This window comes from Musa acuminata, chromosome BXJ3-4 (genome assembly GCF_036884655.1).
Source record: "Musa acuminata AAA Group cultivar baxijiao chromosome BXJ3-4, Cavendish_Baxijiao_AAA, whole genome shotgun sequence".
Lineage (NCBI taxonomy): Eukaryota > Viridiplantae > Streptophyta > Magnoliopsida > Zingiberales > Musaceae > Musa > Musa acuminata.
The window spans coordinates 43,889,862-43,915,501 of record NC_088352.1 but is presented as its reverse complement, the minus strand read 5'-3'; the positions used below and the strand labels follow the sequence as shown (position 1 = coordinate 43,915,501).

Here is a 25,640-nt window from a genome sequence, read left to right as displayed (position 1 = left end):
GTGAGCAATAAAAGTGAGATAATCTATAATCATTTATCTTGTACCCTAATCTCCTTGGCTCTTAGTCATCACCATCTTGGTCACCTCCTTGAACATCCAACCTTGTGAAAGAGGCAGTAGCACTCTTGGTCATCACATCATGGCCATCTATGGGATCCAATGACCCCCTCTAGGAGCTTTGTCCAATTTCGTCATCAAGGTCATGGTCGCCAATGGTAGAGACAATCAAAGAGCTAATAAAGTACGACAACAACAGGAGTCGCAACGTCAGGCATCAAAGAGGGGGTTGATTTTCCAACCTCCTCACCTCGACAATGAGGGGTAGGTTAGGATTTTCAACCTCCATGGCTCAGTGGTGGTGAAAAGGGAGGGTTGGATACCCAACCTATCTATCTTGGGTGAAAGTCACAATGAGCACTATGGCAAACAGTAACGAGCGAGCAGCATGGGCCCATGAGCAAGCAACAAGAGTCGAAAATAACATTAGTGAGGGCATTGTTGGTGATGGCATGGGCTGCAATGAGGACTTCATGCAAGAGATGTGGGCAATACGATGGGCTACATAGACTCTTATCACCGACCTGCCTCTCCCATCCCTAATGGACCCACATTGAGCAATGGAGGCTTATTTTGTTAATGGATTGTAAAGGCTCTCATCATCGACCTGCTCCTCCTATCATTAAGGGACCCACCTTGGAAAAACGAGGTTTGTTTCTACCCAAGGTGCCCACCTCATATGAGGATCACAATGATAGGTGAGTGAGCGATGCGGGCCCATAAGCAAGTGATAAGAGTCACAGGTGATGTTAGTGAGGGTGCTGTTGGCGATAGTATGAGTTATAGTGAGGACAACAAGCGAGGGGTTGTGAGAACTATTAGCGATGATGCAGTGGACTGCAAAGACTCCCACCATTGACCTATCCTTCTCATCACTATGGGACCCACCTCGGTGGAGGGAGCATATTTCTGCCTAAGGTACTCATATCAGTTTGTTTTTGCCTCAAGTTACGAAAGCTCCCATCATTGAAGGGCCCATCTCAAGTAGAGGGATCTATTTCTACTTGAGGTACCCACTTTGGACAAGGATCACAATGAGTGTTGTGGTAGACGATGGTGAGCGAGTAGCACGGGCCCACCAAAAGGTAACATGAGTTATGGGCTGACACTAGTGAAGGCGCTACTAGAAGCGGTGTGGGCTACGATGAGGACCATAAGTGAGGAGTGCGGGTGCTACCGACATCGATATGATGGGTTGCAAATATTTCCATCATTGACCTTGGGCAAGGTAACTAGGGTCATTCGTTTCTTTTCTCTATGGTGACTTTGGGGCCAGGGTTGATTTATGGTCACTCATACTTCGACCTCTTGCGTGACTCATCAGGTTTGTCCAAGATCATTACTTCGGTCATAATGTATTGATTGACCATTTGAAATGTCAAATACAAATGCGGGTAATTTTTTTATCAACGATAAGAAAGGCGAGAGAACTTTATCTCCATCACGAAGGTTTGTACTATGAATGATAAATAAGTATCTACCCAATTGGATATCATTTGTAAACCAAGCGATAAAGTCCGTGAGCTTTTTTTTTTTTTTTCTTTTATCTCCTATTTGAGTCGAAAGGCACGGAGAGAAAATAAAGTTCGAAACTCCGTGGATAACAAAAACTATTGCAAAGCACGCAGGTTAAGAAATAGCATCACGTTGAAGAGCACTCTTCTAAAGTTACGAAACGATGCTCGCTTCATTCTCCACACTTCGGTTCACTTCAGCTGTAGCAACATCTTGTGTATCTGACAACACTATGCCGGAACAGCTTCCTTCGTATGAATTCTGCTAGTTTACTGAAAGTTTCAGCCAATTGTTTCTTATGCTTCATCTCAGTAATATATGCTATGTAGCTCTGGATATTGTTTCTTGTAATTCCATAATCCTTGCCCAAATCAAAGCTAGTTAATGCATTTTATTTTTTTCTTTTTGTGTTCCGATGGCCAGGAATATAAAATTTAGGCTGAGTGAGAATATAAAATTAATTAGTCATCATTATCAATTATAATTTTTATAGATATCAATTATAATTTTTATAGATCTCATTATCAATATGGATCACAGTCGCAACATATTGATATAGATATCAATTATAATTTTTCTTAACACGCGCCTTCCCAGCTTTCTTTACGTAAAGTTATCAGATAGGATGTTCATAGTACCTTTGTTTCTGTTTCATTGACTTCCGGTTTACATAATGATTGACTCATTAACTTCATAAATTAGAATTATTAGCCTTAGCTGCTATCCGAACACTGTTGACCGTCGAACTCCCACCCTTATTATTGGTTATACTATTTAGCATTTAAGAATACCCTGATTGAGCCTGTAAAGGCTTCCTGCATGTGTACATACTACTATGATTGAGAACAGTGTTTGGCTTGCAACTTATGCTACCTTCTGAGATATCTTAGCTTGGATATTTCTTGTAGATAGTGAACGTCGATGTTCATGGGAGAGAATCTCTGTGGCTATGATCAATTTATGTGGTGATAAAGAGTTGTACAATTGCTGCCTGATATCAAAGTATCAACCTCACATACTGTGGAGGCTGAGAAATATATGTATGATTCAAGTAGTAATCTCTTTCTCCCTCTTAAGTGAAAATTGTCATCTTTAATGTTATCTGGTAAGTGTGATATTTTTTATAGACTCACATCACCTGAAACCTTTTATTTGGGATGTATAGCCTAATAAGATCTTCACATACAAATATACTAATCCTATCAGAAAAGTAGTCCATTTCTAGCTGAGCTGCATCAAACTGAAGAAGAATTAAGTACAAGAGTTTGCATAAGCATGTAATCATGCAATTTTGAGGCTGGAACATCAAACTCATTGCCACAAACAAGCAGCACTCACTGCTCACACTTCCTGGATCTCATCCAAACCGTAGTTGTTGGTGGAGACGCCGGCATAGTTGACTTTGTTGAATCGAACCACAACAGGGTAGCGAGTCTTGGGATCCTGGATGACAAATCCAGAGTGTTAGGAGCTGAAAGGAAGCAAGCTAAGCTGAGTTTTATGAAGAACAGGCGTTGTACCTGGTCCACAGTCACCACTGATCCGACGCCATTGTACCAGTAGGATTCTCTACGGAGGATCTTCACCTGGAAGTCAAGTGGGGAGCGCATGATCAATGACAGGAGCATTGCAATGCGTTGATCTACCACTACATATGGATCAGTACCTTTGCACCTCTCTTGGGACCGATCGGTGGCGGCGGAGGGGGCTTGGTGGCTTTTGCAGGACCCCCTCCTGTTGCCGGTGGAGCAGGTGGCGGCGCCGACGCCTCTCCAGCTCGGACCACCAGCTTCCTGCTTGGCTTGGAGAAGGTGAGCAAGCTGATACGTGAGGATGTGGTGGTGGTGGTGGAGATGTTGGAGGTGAGCACGAAGCTTGAAGCAGCCGAGGCCAAGCTAGAGGCTGCCATGGTTCTCTTCAAATTACTACTACTCTTCTGCTCCCCCTCCCTTTCAAACTTTGAATGAACTATATGTGTTTGTGAGGTGTGTTAGGATGGATTAGATGGGCAAGTGACAAGAAGAAGCTGATGGCCTCAAATCCAAGCAAAATTTTCTGCACCAAGAGTTGCTGAGGATTTGCTTCCCTCCAGTGGGGTTGTGACATGTGCCACCCTATCTGATCCATGTGGATAACATCATCTACCCATAGCTTGGGGTTCAGTCAGTACACAATCCAACCCTGTATAATATCCTTCATGTGTTCCAATGAGATTGAATACTCTTGTAGAGATTGTTCCATTATACAGAGCTCAATGATGAAAGAGAATAGCATAATATTTGAATTTATTCCTTCCTTAATATACACTTTATGGCAGGAGATAAATGTAATTTTAATGTAGTTTGCTTTAATTTATTTTTCAGAAAAAAGAAAAAACAAAAACAAAAACAAAAAGGCTTGAGCTTCCTTCAAGCAACTATTAAGTCACCTCCAGGTGATATCCATTGACAATATCACAAAATCTCAGCAATCTGAAGAGAAAACACTGTGGGTCATGTTATATCTGAAAACTTAAAATGTCATCATCACAAAAATCCACCATACTATTAAGAATTAGCTTCAGAGTTCTTTTTCTTCTTTCTTTTTTTTTCCTTTTACTGTTTGCTGAGTTTTGATTGATAGAGCAACATATAATTCATGAAAGGAAGACTACTGTGATTGTCTATTAAGTTGAAAGGCATCACTATAAGTGTCTGTTCTTTCCTTTAAAAGTATCATTTTCAGTTATAATACAAGGATTTAGGGTTTAGGATTTAGGATTTATGTAAATTCTTAAGTCTTTCCAAAACTTGAGAATTTACATATAGATCTTATAATTAATCTTCATCAGTTGATTATACAAATAAAATATACTTTAAAATAATTATGTTGATAAAAATTGTAAGAGAATCTTTAGAAATTTTCATATATATATATATATATATATATATATATATATATATATATATATATATATATATATATATATATATATATATATATATATATATATATATATATATATATATATATATATATATATATATAATTTACTTGAGTAAATATAATATTATCATAGATTGACAATATCCCCTAATAATCATATTATTTATTCTAAAGCTAATTAGTATTAAGCAAAGTTGGAGTCAGGTTTGGAGACTCGACCTGGGCCACCATTTTGGGCCTGTGAATACAATATGCCCTAGTTCGAACCGCACGGAGAAGGGATTTCTACGACCGCTTGCGCCGCTCTTGGTGGAACGTTTGGTTGCCGGGCGCCGCCAATTCCTTCTCCTGACGATGTCTTCTTCTCAGGGTCGACGCGGTTCGCTCCCGGGGGCCGGCCGCTCCGGTGATGGCGTCCTGGCGAGGGTCTCGAGTTCCATCTCCAACTCCCCCGTCGTCTACCGCGGCCGGCGCGCCGCCTCCGACGCGGCCACCGTCGCGAAGAAGCTCATCTGGAGCACCGGCCGCGCCGCCTGGATCGCCGGCACCACCTTCCTCGTCCTCGTTGTCCCCCTGATCATTGAAATGGACCGTGAGCAGCAGATGAACGAGCTCGAGATGCAGCAGGCCAGCCTCCTCGGCGGGCCCCCGCCATCCTCGGTGGTCGGCGCCGTCCCGTCCAAGTAGTGAGGTCAGCAGGTCTTTCTTCCGATCTAGGGTTTGGGAAAGAAATGGTTTTTGCGTCTTGGATCTTATTTTTATCGAGCTTATAGGGTTTTGCTAGGGTTTTGGTCTGGAACGCCACTTTTCTAACTCTAGACACTTTCTAGTGATCGAATTGTTTCTCATTTTTGGGATATTTGCGTATTAAATTGTGATCTTAGCTATTGGTGGTCATTTACTTGACGAACTGTCACCTTTTCATTCATGTGATGATTACTTAGCTATCAAACAGTAGACTGGTTTTTGCTTAGAAAGAAAAATCTTTCTTCTTCAAAAAATTACATCTTGAGGCAATTTAATCCTATTAGTTTATTGGCTAACCTTTGTGTGCATTAGGACTTAGCATGCCATTGCCACTGAAACTTTATAAGCAGGTGTTTGCTTTAGCAGCAAATTGTATCTTCAAACTACTGGGATCTGTGAATATAGCAAGATATTTCCTTTGAGAATATGTACAAAATTATTAAGTCTGATGAGAATTTTGGAACCATAAGTATGTGTACCATGCTCATGAAGAACCATCATATACCACTTTTTGAAATGCATGTGGAGTATCTCTGTCTTACCACTAAAGACTTGCTACATATGCATTTTCTCTACAAAGTAATTACATTCTTCAGTTCTTGATGCACCTAAGAGACCATAATCAAATATTGATCGAGTTTGTTCAACCACATCTGATTAGAGTCATTGGACATTTGTTGGCTTGATAAGTTGCACTTGGATGTTCTTCAAGTTGATGCTAACATGTTGTTTGGTTTTGTTACATTTCATGTTCTTGAATGTACCAAAAGGATCCTTTCATTGTCCAAATTAAGTTTCACAAAAGCTAGATTGAGAGATCAAATCTGTGATATGATTGAGGCTACTGGTCTCAGCCAGATTAGATCAATGAGATCAGGAACATTCATGAATTTAAATCATAAAGTACAACCATCTAGAACAAAATTCCTAAAAATAATTAAAGAAAAGTAATCAAACTTATATATGCTAAAAGATTCTTTTGCCTTCATATTCCATAAGATATCTAATCTAAAAAATAATATAAAAGATGAAAACTGGACAAAAGAAATGACTTTGAGGTCATTCCTGAATCCTGTGGTATCTCACTTCTCTTAATGAGTTCCGTCAAGTGGTTAATCTTCCCTTCTCTTCCTACCTGTCTTCATACTCTTTCCTACCTGCCGTTTTCCTCTTTTTGAAGTTGACAGATTGACTGGAATCACCCATAATCAGCTGATTTCTGCTAAGATTAACCAAGTCCAGCTGTCTAGTGAGGAAATGAGTCCAGAATGGCCTTGGACAATATGATCAAGATTGCCATACTGTTGCTCAATTTGGCAAGCCAATCTCTAGATATGTCAGGCACAAATTTGGGTTAAAAGTAAGTTCAAATCAAATTTAGCTTCTAATGCTTGTATAAAGCTATATATAATAACAGTAGATGCTGGATTCACAGATGTATTAAAGAAAACTAAGAGACCACATGATGCCAAGGAAAAATAGCATAAAAACGTCTATAACAGAAAAATAGAAAGGTTTTTAGAGGAGAGGAAGAGTGAAGAGCTGTCTGTATCTAAATATTGCCAGCTATAATTTCTCTTATAGAAACACCATATGACCTTAAACATCTTAGCAACTTTTAAGAAAGAGGATAGATGGCTTGGAAATTTTGGTTGAGAGAGAGCTTGTGGCTCCACCCTTCTCTGCTATGTTTTGTGTATTTTTCTACATGGGACAAATAACGTGGTCAAGTAACTTACTTGCTAAGACCAATTTATTTCTTTATCGTCAGCTATTCATATGCCCTAACTCATGAAGATGATATTTTGATCTCAGCTATGTCGTCTAAAACACAATCAAACAATCAAACAAGCATAAAAAAGATTGGCTGAAAAGGCCAACTAAATAAACTTGAAGGTTCTCAAACCAACTATGGAACAAACTCTGATGCTTAATCGCAGCCAGGGATGGTTTCTTGATGACCTGCACCATTATATCATATGATCTCTGACACTTTCATATGTATAGATGCATTCATTTATTCACATCCAAGTGATTTGATCCCATCAATGATGTATTAGTATGAGCCTGTTTTATTTCTAAATGTCCTTCAATGTTCACCATGTCTGGAACTGATACTGGGTTGGAAGTGCCTATTTGATGTCTGTATAAATGGATGGTTGGGTAAAACTCTAGGCTATTTGCTACTAGAAAACATTTCATTGGTGGTTCTCAGGGAAACTCAAATAGCTGAGCAATGAGGGTTCTCAGGATCATATATTGTGAGATATAGTAAGAGTCCAAATAAGAACCACACAACATGGATATGCAATTGAGCAAAAGTCTATTTCCAGCAGAACCATCTTATGCCAAGGGATACTCTCACAGGTTTTCTTTCGTACGCTTGTAGTACCACAAACATCTTTGAAGTTTCCAATATTGTATAAGAATACAGAATGGCAAGAATTCAATGGTACAGGATCATTTTATTCCTAGAAGAATACACAACTCCAGCAATCAGCAGCAGAATCCATCATCTCTAAGAGAGCAGGAATTTTTGGAATGGGGAATCGACAAAGATGCTACACTGAACTATAATAGATCTGTCTTGAGATAATTTATTTCATTTATGAAACTTACGAGACAAAAGAATCGCGAACTCGGTACCAATACATCTTCAGTCAGGATTTTATTTCCTTCTGCAATTCGATCGTAAGAAATCTGTGACATGATACATAACGATGACATCAAATAATAAAGACAATGTTGACATGAACACGGAACACTTGCTCTACTTTTATACGGATAATGTGGACTAAAATAAAATATTTGAAGTCTTCGTTAAGATAATTAAAGGTCGGTAATATAATTATTGCACAAGTAATAAATCTTATATATGTCATTTGATGTAATATTTTTTAATTTAAAAATAAAATATCCATATCGATAGAATAACTAAATTCTCTATACTTTAAAATAGTATATTTGTTCTTACAAATCTTTATATTAACATTTATATACTCCATCAACCCAAAATTTATGATTAATCATGTTTAATTGTGGCTTTATTTTTGTATCTTAGATAGAGAAATTTCATATAATTAATTTATGATTTAGCATTTATTTTTTCATGATAATTGAATATTTTGACCCAAAAGATGCACTTGAAACTGTTATAAATGTTATGAACTCCGTTTTTTGATATGATATGTGTTTTTATTCGAAATCGTTATATTGATATTGTAACACCGTTATTTTACTTGAGATCTGTTTTTATACGGCTCGCAGACGACCGATGCGCCCCCTCTCGGCCGCTGTTTCCAGGTGAACGCGAGGGGGGAGAATCGTCGGAGGGGAAACCATGGCGGAAACGGCAGCTAGCGGTGGTGACGAGGGAGGGGCGCCTCACCGGCTGGAGAGGAAGTGGACGTTCTGGTTCGACAACCAGACGAAGCCGAAGCAGGGCGCCGCCTGGGGCACCTCCCTCCGCAAGGCCTACACCTTCGACACCGTCGAGGAGTTCTGGTGGTACGGCACCGATTCGCCCGCTACGATCTATTTATTCTCGATTTGTTTTGGTTTTTGTGGATCTGCAGGTCCGATAACGTTTCTTCCTTTCCTTATAATCAATTCGCACGGAGGAGAGGAAGTCTGGCGTTGGTTTATGTGCTAATTGGGGTTTAGGTTTTGGTTCTTCCGCTTTTGAATGCTGATCTAAATATATTTATCTTGATTAATTGGATCTGGAGAAGCAACGCCGTTTTCATACCCAGAATCTTCTTACTCGATTGGTTAAGGTGTATGATTCTGTTGATTGGTGCATGATCTGGTTTATGCGAATGATTCTAGTTTTCATGTGAGATAGGGTGAATAATCGGATGGTTGTATGAAATTCAATTAATGCCAAGATCTGTGAGTTTCCGTGTTGTATGGTTCATTGAATTTGCTTAAAGAAGTGTTGATTGTTACATTAGGCAACAAGGATAGAGGTGTTGCTACTTTTAAGCTTTAGCCAATTCTGTCTTTACTTTTTTTGAGATTTATATTTCAGTTGCTAAGTGATTCCAAATACTTCAATTTCTCCACCCTTTGGAGTTTAACTTCATATTTTGCATTTACTGAAGGTCAATTGCTTATCATTGTGGTCCCAAAGGAGGTTTTTTTTTTCTACTAAGTCTATAGAATGCAATGATATGATGTACATTGATATGCATGACTGATATGCCAGGATATCATTTGTCATGATAAATAGTAAATAGCTAGTTTTTGCTATTCGAAAGGAGCATGCACTTAATTAGTTCTTGATAAGAAGTACAGTAAAGTGTCCATTATTGTGGTTCCAGTTCAGTATCATTTATCTTGGTCTGTCTTGGTTTCTTCCTTTAGTGTCCTCAAGGTGAAGCTATAATTGTGTTTCTTTGAGGATTCTTTTTGTGGTTTTTGACCTTTTACTGGTATTTGAAAAACTGCCCAAAAAATACTGTTTAGCGAGTAAATGACTGGTCTATAAAGCTTCTTAAGGGTGGAAAGACATATCTTAATAATCATATCCTTCTATAACTTGACTCATGATGCTTTGAAAAAGTGATCGGTTCACTGATGCCAGCATTTTCTTGTTCTTTTATTGTCTTATATTTGGCAAAGGTCTTCTCTAGTTTAGTTATTTGCTCACCCTCTTTCAAGATTCTATGTTTTAGGTGTTTCAGTGTTTTGGATAACATATGTTTGTCTCTTGGTTTTGTAGCTTGCATGATCAGATATTTCGTCCCAGTAAATTGCCTGCAAATGCTGACTTCCACTGCTTCAAAGCTGGAATAGAACCCAAGTGGGAAGATCCTGAATGTGCAAATGGAGGCAAGTGGTCTGTTACATGTAACAGGAAGTCGACTCTTGACACCATGTGGCTAGAAACGGTGAGGCCTGTTATATTTCTATTTACCACATTTTGCTTTCTTTATGTAGTTTATGTGTATAATGAACTATTCATATTAAATCCTGTATTAGTTGTGTAGTTTTTGCAGTCTACAGTTTTAAATTATGCTTATATCTATATGAACCAATTTTTTGACACAAAAATTACTTCATTTTGCAGTTGATGGCTTTGATTGGAGAACAATTTGATGACGCTGAGGAAATCTGTGGTGTTGTTGTTAGTGTGCGCCCAAGGCAGGACAAGCTTGCGTTGTGGACTAAGGCGGCTAGCAATGAAGCTGTTCAGGTTCTTCTGCTTGCTTGATCGGCTTTAAATGGATTCAATTAAGAAAAATCATATCATGGATTTACAATTTATGCAAGACATGAAAGAGTATATATGTGATCTAGATTTTTGTTTCTTGAAGGAAGCATGGTGTTGCATTTTAAGTCAGGCTATAGAGGGCTTTGGGTCCAAATACTTCAGATGTTTTTTGTGATGGATAACCTCATATGATAACACATGTAACAAACAGGAGGTTGCATGTATACTGCAACTTTTATGTTATTGTTGTACCTTTTGATTGGTCGGTTTTGGTTTCAGTTCAGGTTCTCTTTATCAAAATGATTGACAAAAGGATTTTCACTGGATAGTATTTTATGTGACAAGTAAACAATTTTTTTTTCAATTGTAGGAAAAGGGAAAAAAAGCAATTTATATTTCCTGTTTCATGTGTTTCGTAGTTGGAGTCTAGACACAAACTTCCCTTTTTCTTTCGTTTTTAAAGAAATATGTTGAATATTTTGATTAGAAGAGACAAAAAGAAAAAAAAGAAAGATGTTCCCATGATCAATAGGCATTCTAGACAGATCAAAATGTCAGATGACTTTTATCTTATTCGAGACCATATCTAAGCCAAAAAGAACATTAAACATGACCTTTTGGCTGGACCAGGTCACTGGCCCAATTTGTTTCCCTCATTCTGTGGTTCATGTGGTTTCTATAGAAGTTTTACAAGTATTCATAATATATGTGTGATATCATGTGGGTCCCTAGAACTACTTTTGATAAGTTTAGTTATCTGGGCTTCATCACCTTTAAGAACAGTATTAGCCTATTCCATGCTTGCTAGTTTCCTTAAATGCATGCTTACTAGGTAGGGCATTAACTTTATGGGTCTTGTGCACTCCAACATGCTTGGTGCTTTTAAATAGAAAGTTATCAGTATTAGTTCTGTTTATAAACCAAATAATACCCGTCTCACTAATAAAGTAAAGGACCATCAATGTTTTGCAAACTGGTAGGCACTACTTGAGTTACCTAGATGCCATTCATTGTGTATATATCGAGCGCTCATTTTAGGCAGCTGCCAGGTGACTAAGGCTATTTGGTACAATGCAAGGAAATTAAACAGAAACTTGGGGATGTTTTGTATTCCTAACTAGGGAACCAGTTTGATGACTGGTGTGCCTCACGATTGACTCAGGAAATACAGATGCTTGTGCTAATTAACTTAGGTTTTGTTGGCTTGGATTTTATGATCTGGTTAGGAAGCTGAAAGACTTTTGAATTTTAGTTTAGGAAAAAGGAAAGATGAAGAATATGATTCAAAAACTGTTCTTGAATGTTGTTGGGAGAGGGAAAAACAGCAATCATTTCTCCTTTTTCTTTCCCTTAGTAGGCAAGCCTTTTCGGCTTTGGTTTTGTTATGGAGCTGCATTTTTGCTTATAAAATTACTCTTCAAATTTATTGTGCAGATGAGCATTGGGAGGAAATGGAAGGAAATCATGGACTTCAATGATAAAATTGTATACAGCTTCCATGTATGTCATCCATGGAACTCAAAACCATGCATCATAATATTGTTATACATAATCACATTAGATGGCTATGCAACATCAAAATTGATTTATTGTTCTTTTTCTCAATTGATGCTGTTCATACTTCATATCCTGTCTCTTCATGCATTATGTTCTTGTTTATTGCAGGATGATTCCAGAAGAGAAAAATCAAGCAGAGGTGGTCGATACTCGATATAGTATCTGACCATTCCATTTGACTCGTTGATCGTCAGCAGCGTGTAGTCTGTGCCAACACCAACCTTATGCTAGTTCCTGAGCAACTTTGTCAATCTAAAGATCTTTCTCGGTGCCAAGAAAAGACCACATTGTCTGAGATGTTAAATAAATTGCTATCAGGAAGTATTTATAGTGTGCTATATATCTTATCCATAAAGACTGGACAGTTTAATGTCCCCTGTTCTATTGCCATGGTTCAATCTCAAAGTCCAATGTGCGTTTCTGTTTGTTTTTGTCCCCTGCATCCATGAGCTTCACCTTCCAAACTGTGCAGATGCTTGAAATCTTAATTAAGAGATTCAAGGTGAGTTAGATGCCCAGTGGTGGAATGCAGGGAGTTCAGCAGCATTTTGAACAAAGGTACGAGGCCTTCTTAATCTGAGTTAGTGCTTACAAACACATGTTAGCATTGATGTTAGTTAATTACGTGGCATGTTATGATGTGTAAATAGAAGCAAGTTTTGTGGCTTGTTTTGCTCACTCCGAATTATGGTCTTCATGTAGAACCACTGTCTAATTACTGTGACCACTTAGATTAACAAGTTTGAAATGATTAAGTGCTTATGATAGTTAACCCAATCATATTGATGTTGTTAAATTTAAAATTGATTTGATTTGGTTCGAATTGATTAACTGAATAAAGGAGGATTTCCTTGAACCAAAACTGGGATTTCCTTTAACTAAAATCTATAATCTTCAAAATCACATTATTGATGAATCAGTATGACGGATTGAAGTTTGATTTCCATCTCATTTTTTTATCAAATTAATGAAAAAATATTTCTAATTAAAAATTAACTATGAGGAGCATCATTTGCTAAAACCCAACAGTAAATGACTTATTTAGATTATATATATCGAAATATTTAGATATTTCGTATGTGCCAATATTTGTTAACAACCCAATAAAATCAAGTAACTATAGTTAATCATAAATATCATTAATTTATCCAAAAAAATAAGTTCTTGAATATTGAATGAAATGCACTTTCCTAACATTCTTGAGGGTTGTGTTAAGTGAACTTGACTTATAATATTATTATTCTATTAGTCAAATGGTGGTGACTAAATACAGTGTATATATATACACACACGGTTGAATTTGAGCTTTGTAGGGTAAATTTAGAGGAACAAATATGTAAATTAAAAGTAACTTTGGAGGTTATATGTAATTAGGCCTTTACCAAAAACCTTTTTAAATATGGGCCAAATGAAATGGGCTTGGCGTGGGCCGCAACCGCTTTTAGCACGGAAATGCCTTTTCCGCATTTTAAACACCGTCTGTACCCGAGTGCAGCTAGACGTGGGTCCCATAAGGCTCTTCCAGTAAAACCTCAGGAAACCGACACTGGTAGGAACGTATGGGCACATAAACATTATTACTCTTTTCCGGAGACGCATCCCCTCTTGGGTTCTCGCGGGCGGTGGAGAGAGAGAGAGAGAGAGAGAGAGAGGGAGAGAGATGGCAGCCGCTTCGGCTTCTCTCACCTCCAGCTGCACCCGCCCGTCCATCCGCCTCTCCTCGCCGTCTCCAAGACCTCCCAGGGAGAGCCTTCGGGTGTGGAATCGCGAAACCCTCTACATATCTCATCCAAGGAGAGGAGTACGGTGCAGCAGCAGCAGCAACAACAACAGGACACCTTATCCTGGATCAGGTGAACCATCGGAACCTCCCACTTGGTTCGTCCTAGGTCAGGTTTGGTTAGAAATTTTATTTCGATATGGGCTTTTTTGAGGGATTGGGATTTTGGAGAAGAACTGAATGGATGTCTTAGCAGCAATACACTGTACTGATGCGGTGTATCAAATCCCAGAATCTTCTCATGCTGAACATCTCACTTGTGGACGTCAATGGTCACGGATGGTATCTTTAATGGCTATAACTTAATTTTGTGACATCAACTTGATAGAATAGAAATTAAACTTCTAATAAGTAACTATGTGAAATCATCTTCCCATAATTCTTCAAGTAACTATGAGTTATTTTTCCAACATGGTAGCAGAGCAATTTCTCAATGTTACTTGAAAAGGACAGGGGAGAATCTTTTACCCTTGAGGGAGAAAGCTAAAACTTTTGGATTGTGGCAGTGACAAACATCAAGATCAAATGATGCTAAGTGATATGTACGATTCAAACTCTCCATTTGGATCAGCCCTCAGTGTGTAAGATTGTTTGTTCGAAATACTATTTATTTGACAATTAATTTCCACAAGTGTAAATCTAGCACAAACTGAATGGTTTCATTTCTTAGTTGACAGGTCAGAGTTATGAAGCATCTTCCTAGTTGTTGAATTTGCAAAGAGGAAAAAGTGATGTTGGTAGTTTGTAAAGAAATTTTGAGATCTCTAACATTTGGATTGTCTGATTTTGTTGTGCAACCTACTTTCAAGAGATAACATCAGAAGGAATCACAATTATGATAACTAAAGCTTGTATGAGGCAAAAGTACATAGGACAGGACTTTTATTATAACAATAGGTTTCATAAATATGAAAAAGAAAGCAAAGCATTTGCTTGCTAACCGTAGAAGATCTGCATAGCTGGATTTGTTATTGCCTTCCTATTGGCGGTAATTATGCATTGGAAGTCAAAAATATTATAAAGTTGTAATTCTCATGTGTATTATCTCAGCGTTAGCAAATGGTACGGCTCTATCACAATGTTTCATCTGATAACAAGCTTTTTCTGTCTCATAGATAAAAATGATAGCAGAATTGTCCTGGATGCATTTTTCTTGGGCAAAGCTTTTGCAGAAGCATTAAATGAAAGAATAGAATCTACCGTGGGAGAAATCCTTAGTGTGGTCGGTCAATGGCAAGCTGAGCAACAAAAACAAGTCCAAGATTTTCAGGTCAGTTCATGAATTTTTACTTTTAGGCTTTTTGATAGAATTTTGCTGCTGCTTTGACTCTATTATGCCTCCATGAATGCTTGTCTTGATATGATTTTGTGAACGATGAAATTGTTAGGAAATTTCAAAATACAGATACCAAGATATATATTTTTGTGTTTAAAAAAGTTGTCACCATATCCAAGAAATAATGATCAACATCATTTGGATTACGGGGTCATCCCAAGTTCAGCTTCACAAAATCATGCGAGGAACATGAACCTTTTTGGAGTTTTAAAAGGTCTTATATGCTTACTTCTCCATTTAGATTTTTTAGTATTGCCGAAATGGTCTACATGTACTGTACCACAGTTGTATGATGGATTTTCTGCAATTTCCCGTCTGGTATAATCTCATCAAGTTCATCATCCCAAGTGGAATACAAAAGCTTGTGCTTCTATAGGGTATTTTGGGCCACAGATGATTCCTTGTTTGAGTGAGCAACTTGTGTGATATTTCTAATGATTGAGTTTGAAAACTTCACATGCTTCACAGAGCACCGAGTTACTATGATGTCTTGCCAGTATGGATTGTTCTACTGAAACAAACCATGGTCTAGGAGCAATAGTATTACAAACATATGCTAATTAACACAACAAAAAATCAAGATTTCTGGCAGAGAACATTTTCTGATAATTCACAGCTGCAAAAGAAATTTTGGCAAAATCGTCTTTTTGAATCCTTTTCTCCTCCCCTCGGGCAGCTATTTAAGTGTCCGAGTGTTGTGTGGTTCTAATGGAAGAGAAAAAATGGTCATCCTTGGAGGCTGTCCTTCCCTGATTACCATATTTACTCAAACATGTGTGCTTGTTCTTAGTGCTCTGTTGATCATTACAAAACTTTGAATTCCTGATAATGCTGTCGTTTATTTCTTAGCAAAATATACTCAGAATTTCAAGCTCCCGCCCAAATTTGCTGCGACACTTAATCTGTATCATGAACGTGATATTTGATAAGAATGATTGATGCAGGAAGAAGTAATTGTGAGAGCCAAGAAAGCCAAGGAGAGAGCTGCACTGGAGGTCATGACGGAAACAGGTGTCCTCTCAAAGCCTTCGAGTGCACCTTTGGATAACTCGACTACTGCTTCACCAAATCCTGATCCTAAAACAGAAGATCCTCTACAGGAGATGTTGAAGGATTAACTTGATCTTTGATTGCTCTTTCCAGCGATAAATAATAAACGAGCATTGTAAGACGGGTTCTTTGCACAAGTGCCAAGTAGCTTGGAAGTATACTTCTCAGTAGTATGGTTATGGAAGCATCTCTGCAGATTTATGTAAGGGCATACAGTCTTCAGCAAATTAATCTTAATTACGAGAAAGTTGCTGTCAGGCCTCCTGTGATGTCTGTGGGTTAGAGCAGAAACCAGTGTTCCTCTTACAAGGCGAGGATCTATTTGATTTTGCAAAGGAAGATCTTTGAGAAACGTCGACATGTTTACCTGCTGGAGGATTTGCATAGTAGAAGAATTTGAAGGGTTTGCTTGCAAATCCACACAAAAATTCCCTTTCCAAAGACGCTGTCAAAAGAAACTGTGTCCGTCATATAGATCAACGATTTTAATAACGAATTGGCATTCGTATACCACAGTTTGATTGAAGCTTGATGATTTGTTTGGCCTAATGTTTAAATGATGCTCAAGATTTGAACTCAAGATTTTACAGGCGTGTTGATTACTAATTTTTCAGTACAAAATGAAGGGTATTATAAATAAATTCATTTATCCTTAGTTTTATTAACGAAAATATAAAAACAAACGATAAGAAAGTAAATTTAACATTTTGATTATGGTGAACGTTGTCAATGGTGGCAGTGGCAGATGACAACGTCGTTGGCGTCAATGCTAATGTAGTCGTTGCCCTCCGCCTCCTATCCCCTGTTGTCACCCAACACATCCCCTCTCCTGTTGTTGTCGCTAGCTAGAGCTCTCAGGGAACGCGAGAGGAAGAGATGGACAAGATGAAAACAACCATAGGGGCTTTGGCCATGAGAAGAGAAGTTACCATGTTCAGACGATAATAGGAGGGGTGAGCATAAGAAGAGGCAAAAGGCAACCGCTATATCAACATCGACGCTAACAACACCTCCACCAAAATATTAAATTTACCTTTTTATCCTTTGTCTACATTATCTCAAGAAATAATGTAAACATGTTTTATAAAGAAAAATCTGATACAGATATCATATGCATACCGAATAATGAGGCTCGCTTCAAGTAACTACTGACAAAATCCCACAGGTGGAGTCATGGCTGACAAATAAACACCAATTGAAGTATTCATGGATAACAGATCAGATCAGATGGTAGCGGGAGGGAGTATAAACTAAGAGGTTGTGTCAGCACGATTTCAACCTCACAAAAACTTGGCGAGAGAGTGAAGCACTCGCAGCGGTAGAGGCCGGTCAGCAACCATACACCTTCATGTATCGAACTCAACTCCACTAGTGGGAGGTTCATGCATCAAACTCAACTCCACTCATGGGAACCTCTTTGTTGATCTTGCCATCCTCCCCATTGCTTTCATCCTCGCCTGCTGTCATCATATCCGGAGGCAGATCTTTCATGTGATAATCCACTGTGAAATCATAATCAGCATCCATTTCATTTGTTTTGTTCAATTTGTGGGTCTTTCTCCTCTTTTTCTCTGCTCTCCGTTTGCGTGGGTCAAGTATGCCTTCGGCGGCATATAACTTGTCATTTTGACTGCTGCCGGAGTTGGTTTTCATTTCTACAGTGTCTTTCCCATCGAAAGCCATGGGTTGATCCTCATCTGTGGTGACTGCATTCTGTTTTTTGCCATCCTGAAATGAATCTCTAGGTAAAAAGATACTTCCAAATAACCTTGTCGCCATAATTAAGCAATAAAATGAAACTTTAAAGCAAAGTGACAGAAGCCCCAGGAACATTAATAATGTAATTAAAAAGTTGGAAAAAAGTGTAAAAGACCCAACTTTGTCACCTTTAGAAAGATAAGTTGGAAAAAATTGATACAAGTCATCAACTTTAAGTTGTACTAAGAAGAGATGGACAAAATAGCAAAAGTAGGTCTTATGCCTTATTGTTATTTGTAATCATAGATCTTATGCCAAAGAGAGAAGGCGGTCTATATTTTTTGTTTGCTAATAAAAATATGATATAAAGACAAACCAACATATTGGAAGTAGCCTGTTCTATCCAAAGCATGCTAATAAAGAGATCCATCGCCTAAAAGAGCAGAACCGACCATCTAACTTGAACTAATATTCTGGAATTCTACATTAGGTTTCGGTAGACTTGGAGAATTAATAACTACCTCTTTCCTTCAACTTCGCTCTCTCGCTTGTAAAGCATAATTCCTAACAAATGCTCACGATACAAAAGTATCCTTGCCATATAATTTAGTGTAGTGCAGCATATAATGTAGCTAAAATTATCAAGTCAAACTAACATGAAAGCAACAGCACTGGAAAGAGACAACAAAAGGAAAGAAATATTAGGATGTAATCTATAGTAAACAATATTAGATAATTAATTTACCTCCTCTAACATCTGTGCATCAAAGTTAACTGGGGAATGAGGAGGAACTTCAATATGATGAAAATCTTCAACTGATTTTAAAGAACCAATAAGTGAAGATTCAGTCTTGTAAACTTCATCAACATCAAATTCTTTCCCAAATTGTGGAACAACTGTTGAATCTAAATTGTCCTCATGGTCTCTGGTAGGAGGCAACGTGTAGTATGGTATTTTACCTAAAAGCGTACAGAACATTAATCCCATAGGAATTACAACTAATGTTCAACTAACAGAAAACATGAAAAGAATACCCTCATTCCAGTCATGCAGCACAATCCTTGCAGCAGCTTCAATGTCCACTATTCCACCCTTTTTCAGTTTACCCCTAATAGTTGCTACCTTCTGAAGGAAGTCATCAACTGAATTAAAGCTTGGCAACTTGTACAGAGACATCAATTTTTCGGCTGGGCAAAGCTTGAAAATCTCATTTACTACAAAATTTCACAGCCAAGGGAGCTTAAAGTTAATTACGATAAGAACAAGAAACTAATAACTCATGAAAAAAAGGAAGCTGCAGTAATAGATTAAAGTATATGACAACGTTTTAAATCTCTGATAAATACAGATTTCAATAATCCACCAGACTGGTACAGTATGGGTATATTGGGCAGTATACCAACTTGTACCACCCAGGATCAGCTGAAAATATTAAAAAACTATACACCAACCAGCACCAGACCATATGGTCCGATACCAGTCCTTGCTTGGACCGATAGTTAAAATCATGGTACATGCTTCGTCAAACAAAAAATAAATGTCAATGTACCATCCTAATTTTCCTTTGTTTCCCGACAATTTCAGGCAAAAGTTCTCAAATAGAACAAGATAATGGTTAGATGATCATAAACAAAAGGTCCAAGTATATTATAAAAGGTAAAAGTTTTGTTCCGTTGTAACTTTTACAGAAAAGTTCAATGTATATGTTATATACATGCTCCAAAATAAGATACATTTTATCTTTTTTCCAGTCTCCATAAAAAACTAGTCATGCAAAAACCAACAGATCTTCTGGTGAGAATTGCATCAATCAACTGCAATCTAAAATATAAACCTTTGGCATAATTACCTGGACTGACTGGGTCATCTAATTTTTCAATCCTTTTACAGTTGCGAAGGACTATAGATGCATCATCCTCACCAGACTTGAGCATTACAACACCAGGGCAATCTAGCAGCTTCACATTTTTATCTAACTGAATTTCTTGCATTGACCTGGTTAGCCCCGGAGTGGCACCAACATTAACAGCATGTGATCTCTTCAAGCTATTTATCAAACTGCTCTTACCAACATTAGGAAGCCCCACAATACCCACAGTAATTGATAACTTAAGCTGCCCAAAAATAAAATATAGATGTAGTTAGAAACTTCGAATTATAAACAAGTAACAATTTTTGTTCTACCTAAAGAACCCGAATGAATATGATAATGTTTCTCAATAATGATGCATCCGCGATGCACTTCAAAAGAAACTAAATTGATCTCTATAAAAAAGTTCAACCTGACCATACTTTATTTTGCATAACTTGATGAATATATTGAATAAAATTGGAAATGAAATAAAATATGCAAATGCTATCCAGTTTAAAGGTCAGGCCTCAATCAACCAACTCCAAAGAAAACAACATAAAACAGGACTCTCATAGCAACTGCCAGAGATCCTTGTACAAGAGATAAGAGGGTTGGATATATCATCATTTATTTACGAGTTTTAAGACACTTTCTAAGATGTGATCATGGGCCTACAAATCATCAGTTGTTGATAACTCTAACATAACAAACAAGTATGGCATCAATCACAAATGAAGTTTGGTACAAGTTGTCATGGACAGATGCATGTCACGAATGGAATTAACTACATTGCCACTTAGTGCCTTGCTGATTAAATCAACAAAAAAGTTCTAATTTAAACATGTAAATAGGATTCTCCTAGGAAAGCTCGGTATTACATGGTTAACCGGCATAGCAAAATCCAAAATATAGAAAAACTCAGTCAACAGATTCATTTTCTTCTTAAAGCTGCAAGAAATGCAGCCAATTTCATTTGTTTGGTTCAAAATAAAGTTGTTACACCATGATTCTTGAGCAAGTAATGAAGAAACTTAAGAAATACAAAAATCTAATTCTCTAACCTCATGGCTTCTGGAATAATTCTTCAATAGCTTTAAGAGAGTATCAGCTCCAAGGCAATCACTTGTTTGCAAAACATTGCTTGGCTTTGCAACCTTTGATAATTTTGATGATTTCCACCCCAAATTTGATCTTTGTTCTTGTGTGCTACATTTAAAAGCTACAGCAGGTAACTCTTCTCTAAGATATGTGAGCCATTTCTCCACTGCCTCTCGAGGAACAAGGTCTATGGCATGCAACAAGAGGAAGAAAAACAAGAAAAAAGATAAATTGAAACTAAAGGGAACGAAAATTGATGAGTTTTCATAGTTTTATTATGATCAACGATAAGTTGGAAGAATTCTCTTCTGCTTACATCACAAGAAGCAAGTATTAACCTCAGATCAGTTTCACCTCAACAAAGAACATTAAAATAAGAACATAAAACGAGAAAGCAAACAGAAAATACCTATCTTGTTCAAAAGCAAGACAATACGCTTATTTGGATCTGACTTTAACACCATATTTTCCAAGTCAACAGAACGAGTACCAAGGGGATCACGTGCATCAAGAACCTCCAATATTATATCCGATGCTTCTACAACTTTCTTCAATTCCTTGTAGAAAGCTCTTTCAGAATGATCTGGAGAAATTTGGCAATCAGACATTTCCATCTGAATGGTCGCCACATATGTATAGTTAAAAAGTAGGCAGTTTACCATGGCTCTTAGCAACAGCTGAAAATTCATCTGTGGTAATCCTATTTGCAAAATCATGCTCTTTTGCAGAAGCTAGTGAAGTCAGATCTGCCATATCAGAATCTTCAGCTAAACCCATTTTCCTCTTCTTAGCCTGTCAGGCACACAACTCAATACATTCAGCTAGTAAATGAGAATCCAAAGAGGCATAAACGTTGGAATAAATGCAATTCAATATGAGTTGTATGTAAGTAAATCAACTATTTACCAGCCAAAAAATGTAGAAAGGGTGGTCAGTTCCAATTCATAAGATGTCAAGATAGTTACTATAACAAGCAGATACCATATTTATAAGATGTTAAGGTACAACACATATATCAAACATATGCAGGCATGCTCAAATATTGAAATGTAGCATGTTTCACTTCCTAGGTCACAGAAGAAATTATTCTATGTTCCATAAAATAATTGCTTCTTAGTAAGAAAATACTCATCTCGATGCCTCTATGTTCAAGAAAAAATAACAAGTTTCCTGTACTGTTTGCAGGTCCACCTGTACATGAAGTTTTCACATACCAATTTACGTGGATGACCATTGCTAAATAAAGAATCTTACCCATAAGAGTCCCAATTAAATAACAAAGTACTTGGCATTTCAGCAATATACATTTTGTTTCTGAATATTCTATGAATGGACCTCTTCAGTCACTTGTTTATTTTTTGTGAGCCAAGGTAGCTTTTTAAAAAAATTTATTAATATTTATCTTTAATTGAATACATCTACTGTTTCCACCACTTATACCAAAATGCTAGTCAAGCAATGGATAATGAGTAAGCACCAAAAGGCTCATATGAATCATATTTATTATGAGCATCCGTGTGCACACACGTTCCCATGTGCTCGGATACAAATAAATATGTGATATATGTAATACCTATGTCACAATTTCACCATGTTCACATGTTAAAATATTGAAAGCGCCTAAATAGAATAGTATGTGTTTTTCACTCGTGCAAGTCAGAACCTTTGAGATCATTTGAGCCTCAATGTGTTTCTTATTTCCTTTGGCAGTTTTGAGTCTTTCTTATTTGTGAATAAGGTGACACATAGTTTCATACAGAATAACCAAATACCTTCACAGTGGCATATTGCTTGTTCAAGATGGCCTGTCTAGTTACCTTTTTGTTAATGGTTTTTATATTGCATGGCCTCCGAATTAAACCCCTGAGGAAAATACTTGCACACTCAGCCAAAACAGTGTCAAACTAATCAATTCGTTTGAATATATATTATCAGCCTATAAAATTCAGAATTATAAAGATTCTAGCCTACAGTCCCAAGAACAGAAGTGTTGAAAGAAATGCAATACACGCACTAAAACAACCCATTCTTAATACCACAGCAAGAATCTAAGAGTTAAGACAAGATTACCCTTTCTTTTCTAGCAGCCTTTTTCTGCTCCAACTCCTCCAGTGCACGTGCCCTACGAGCCTCGAGTGACTTTAGCTCTTGTTCCTTGAAAGGCCAGTCATTTGGAATCCCAGGATCCTTCTCCACCTTCTTTTTCTTGTTTAATCCGAGTTTTTTTGCTTCCTTCGCCTTCTTCCTGTGGTGTTCCTTCACCTTCCTTATTATCTTGTACTTCTTCTTAAGAGATACCCTCTTACTCTTGCTCTCTACAAAAAGAAACCAATATCAATGGAGAAAATCCAACATAATGCATCATAGTTGATAGGTGTCAAGAACTGCACTTACTTTTACTCTTCTTCACCATGTTTGCTGCTCGAAAAACTTAGCCTGTAAGATAGAGGAAACTAAATCAATCAATTGCTTACTTTTGCTGGTCGCTCAACTAATTTTGTCATATAAATAATTTCCACTACGCAATGCCAAATTAACCACACATATATATTAAGGACAAACGGGCAGATGCATGAAGTAAATGCAGAAAAAGGAGCACATCGAATTATGACTTATATCTCACAACGAAGTGGTGCGCTAGAAAATTCAGGAATCATCGCTCACCTACTGGTCACGGATGAACCAAAGATACGGGATTTAATGTATAGTTCCCATCAAAGATGAACTAGCAAGATCTACATCATACGGGAAACAAAAGTAAAATAGACAGGGAAAGGGTCGATCGCCAAGGAAAAGGAACGAAACGCACCTTGATTCGTGTGCGGCGAAGAGGAAACTAGAAGGAGAAGCGACCGAACCCCAGGCTCCCTCCACCTCACAAGGCGTCCGACGGAAAGAGAACCGAGGCGTTGCCAGGGTTAGGGTTTAATAGAGGCGCAGCGCTTCTCGGCACGACTTACGGTACGGCACCTCCGAACCATAATTGTCGCGTCGGAACCCGTTATTTTGGTTCGAGCTCGAATTGACGGTCGAGTCCTAATTCGATCCAATTGACATCCCCAATTTCTTATTGATTTTGAACCCTAGTAAATGATCAAGTTGGGCTCGATATGTAATCGAAGACATTTGAATCGAACTTAATTACAAACATATTAATACAATATGAATTTTATTTTCAACCGCCACATTTTTTATGAACAAATTTATTATATTTAGATGTAATACAATCGGGTTGTAGCAGCAAATAATAATAATAATAATAATAATAATAATAATAATAAAAATAATAATAAAAATAAATAATAATAATAATATTTAGATTAATGTTTTCTTTAAGAGCATGTGGTCTTGATTACCCTTTTTCTCCATAGTGATTGCTTTTAGCCAATTTTCCTACCAAAAAGTCTTCTTTCTCCATCATTTTTCAATCTCTTTATAGTTTGATAAACCCATTTTCCTATCAGGATTAGATTCTTCTCTTTTGCTCGTCTTTTAACTCTCTCTATGCTATTTGAATTTGTAGAGCACCAGACTTCACTTTCTTATCATTCATACCTCGATTTGGTACCAAAGCAGTGCATGCATCGCTCTTCACTTCTTTGATTCTGCTATTCTGCTACTTAAATTAGTAGTTCTGTTCCGGTAAACTGCTATTGATGGGCACTATTGTTCTTTATTCTGTATTTTTCTTCATAGATACTCAAATTTGTTGGCTGGTCTTTAGCTTGAGAAAACACTGTCTGTGACAAGGAATTTGGCAACACATACGACTTCAACACAACAAAGTCGGACCGGAGTGGCTGAGCTTTTCAAGACTCTTCATTTGTTGCGGGCTTACACTAATGGGCACTGTTCTCTAAAGCTCAACGGGACTGGCCATACTGCTAATGTTAGACTTGGAAGCCAGTTGGAGAGAAGGGTATGACCATGACAAATGTTTTGATCGGATGATCAGTGATCCCAAAGCGTAGGAGGATGTGCACAGTTGTAGCTGCAGGTCGATAGAGTTCATATCCGTCTTTGGGCCTTCAATAACTCACAAGTGTTGAAGCATAGATAGCTACAGCAAAGAGAAGATCTTGCGCAGCCTAGAAGACACTAGCAGAAAAGCCTAAAGGCAGGCTGCCATTTAATAGCCGAAGTGCGTTAGCAGCAGCAGCGATGCAGTCATTCTTTTGGTGTCTAATCCACACAGAAGCAGCAGACAGCAGCAGGCAGCTGCTGTATGGGAATACATGAGATGTTTGTAACCTCTAAATCGGCAGACTGTAGCAACAGCAGAAGCAGCCTCAGCTCTCTCTCTCTCTCTCTCTCACTCATTGTCCTGTCCTATGAAGAAAGACAGGCAGAAAGCGACCCAACAATGGAAGCCCCAACGGTTTTGATCAGGGCAGCAGGGAAAAGATATGAGTTGGAAGCTCCTCGGAGTTTAATTTCATATCTCTTTTCTTCCCAGTGAACAGGAATCTATTTAGCACTTCATTTGTCTCGTGCATGCGGCTCGAATGATGGATGTACACATTGCAGCAAGCGAAGAAGTGCAGCAAATTCACACAGATGGAGCTGTATATATATATGCACACTTTACAAGTCAAAGGCCGAGAAGGTTGCTTCTTAAAGATAAAGGAAGCTTACAAGGGTTTTAGACCTTCTTGTCGGCATGAAGGCCAATGTCAGAATGCAGGAGGAGAGCGGAGGAAGAAAGGAGGGACACACTACAGGGTGAAAGCAACCAAACAGAAGTAGCGAAGGCCATTTTTCTGTTGCATTTAATGCGCATAATATCTCACGATACTGTTGCTACTCCAT

The 25,640-nt window shown here is 37.8% G+C and overlaps 5 protein-coding genes across 5 annotated transcripts; 3 read left to right on the top strand and 2 right to left on the bottom strand.

Moving 5' to 3' along the window:
• Positions 1 to 2,772: 2,772 nt before the first annotated feature.
• On the bottom strand, positions 2,773 to 3,578 carry LOC135635747 (photosystem I reaction center subunit IV B, chloroplastic-like). Its single transcript, XM_065147045.1, has 3 exons — positions 3,239 to 3,578; positions 3,093 to 3,158; positions 2,773 to 3,015 (listed from the first exon to the last, which is right to left on the bottom strand). The coding sequence occupies exons 1-3, from the start codon at positions 3,479 to 3,481 to the stop codon at positions 2,914 to 2,916; spliced, it is 411 nt and encodes a 136-aa protein (XP_065003117.1). The 5' UTR covers positions 3,482 to 3,578; the 3' UTR covers positions 2,773 to 2,913.
• A 1,149-nt stretch (positions 3,579 to 4,727) lies between these two features.
• On the top strand, positions 4,728 to 5,403 carry LOC135637268 (mitochondrial import receptor subunit TOM9-2-like). Its single transcript, XM_065149883.1, has one exon. The coding sequence runs from the start codon at positions 4,852 to 4,854 to the stop codon at positions 5,182 to 5,184; it is 333 nt and encodes a 110-aa protein (XP_065005955.1). The 5' UTR covers positions 4,728 to 4,851; the 3' UTR covers positions 5,185 to 5,403.
• A 3,115-nt stretch (positions 5,404 to 8,518) lies between these two features.
• On the top strand, positions 8,519 to 12,441 carry LOC135636563 (eukaryotic translation initiation factor-like). Its single transcript, XM_065148334.1, has 5 exons — positions 8,519 to 8,751; positions 9,968 to 10,136; positions 10,316 to 10,441; positions 11,894 to 11,959; positions 12,125 to 12,441. The coding sequence occupies exons 1-5, from the start codon at positions 8,585 to 8,587 to the stop codon at positions 12,173 to 12,175; spliced, it is 579 nt and encodes a 192-aa protein (XP_065004406.1). The 5' UTR covers positions 8,519 to 8,584; the 3' UTR covers positions 12,176 to 12,441.
• A 1,150-nt stretch (positions 12,442 to 13,591) lies between these two features.
• LOC135636564 (uncharacterized protein At4g13200, chloroplastic-like) lies at positions 13,592 to 16,439 on the top strand. The gene is made up of 3 exons (XM_065148335.1): positions 13,592 to 13,869; positions 14,912 to 15,066; positions 16,077 to 16,439. The coding sequence occupies exons 1-3, from the start codon at positions 13,677 to 13,679 to the stop codon at positions 16,248 to 16,250; spliced, it is 522 nt and encodes a 173-aa protein (XP_065004407.1). The 5' UTR covers positions 13,592 to 13,676; the 3' UTR covers positions 16,251 to 16,439.
• Positions 16,440 to 17,193: 754 nt separating this feature from the next.
• Positions 17,194 to 23,758, bottom strand: LOC135636562 (guanine nucleotide-binding protein-like NSN1). The gene is made up of 10 exons (XM_065148332.1): positions 23,641 to 23,758; positions 23,226 to 23,267; positions 22,902 to 23,146; positions 21,491 to 21,623; positions 21,241 to 21,414; positions 20,795 to 21,018; positions 19,731 to 19,995; positions 18,916 to 19,095; positions 18,626 to 18,840; positions 17,194 to 17,910 (listed from the first exon to the last, which is right to left on the bottom strand). The coding sequence occupies exons 2-10, from the start codon at positions 23,242 to 23,244 to the stop codon at positions 17,563 to 17,565; spliced, it is 1,803 nt and encodes a 600-aa protein (XP_065004404.1). The 5' UTR covers positions 23,245 to 23,267; positions 23,641 to 23,758; the 3' UTR covers positions 17,194 to 17,562.
• Between the last annotated feature and the right edge of the window lie 1,882 nt (positions 23,759 to 25,640).

Excerpts from the sequence above, each read along its gene's own strand:
- LOC135635747 (XM_065147045.1), bottom strand. The coding sequence starts at position 3,481 with ATGGCAGCCTCTAGCTTGGCCTCGGCTGCTTCAAGCTTCGTGCTCACC. Across the intron at positions 3,159-3,238 it reads GTCCCAAGAGAGGTGCAAAG|GTGAAGATCCTCCGTAGAGA; the intron begins GTACTGATCCAT and ends CTTGACTTCCAG. Across the intron at positions 3,016-3,092 it reads CAGTGGTGACTGTGGACCAG|GATCCCAAGACTCGCTACCC; the intron begins GTACAACGCCTG and ends TTTGTCATCCAG.
- LOC135637268 (XM_065149883.1), top strand. The coding sequence starts at position 4,852 with ATGTCTTCTTCTCAGGGTCGACGCGGTTCGCTCCCGGGGGCCGGCCGC.
- LOC135636563 (XM_065148334.1), top strand. The coding sequence starts at position 8,585 with ATGGCGGAAACGGCAGCTAGCGGTGGTGACGAGGGAGGGGCGCCTCAC. Across the intron at positions 10,137-10,315 it reads ACACCATGTGGCTAGAAACG|TTGATGGCTTTGATTGGAGA; the intron begins GTGAGGCCTGTT and ends TTCATTTTGCAG. Across the intron at positions 11,960-12,124 it reads AAATTGTATACAGCTTCCAT|GATGATTCCAGAAGAGAAAA; the intron begins GTATGTCATCCA and ends TGTTTATTGCAG.
- LOC135636564 (XM_065148335.1), top strand. The coding sequence starts at position 13,677 with ATGGCAGCCGCTTCGGCTTCTCTCACCTCCAGCTGCACCCGCCCGTCC. Across the intron at positions 13,870-14,911 it reads GACACCTTATCCTGGATCAG|ATAAAAATGATAGCAGAATT; the intron begins GTGAACCATCGG and ends TCTGTCTCATAG. Across the intron at positions 15,067-16,076 it reads AACAAGTCCAAGATTTTCAG|GAAGAAGTAATTGTGAGAGC; the intron begins GTCAGTTCATGA and ends TGATTGATGCAG.
- LOC135636562 (XM_065148332.1), bottom strand. Across the intron at positions 21,415-21,490 it reads AGCTGTTGCTAAGAGCCATG|ATCATTCTGAAAGAGCTTTC; the intron begins GTAAACTGCCTA and ends AAATTTCTCCAG. Across the intron at positions 21,019-21,240 it reads CTTGCTTTTGAACAAGATAG|ACCTTGTTCCTCGAGAGGCA; the intron begins GTATTTTCTGTT and ends TGCATGCCATAG.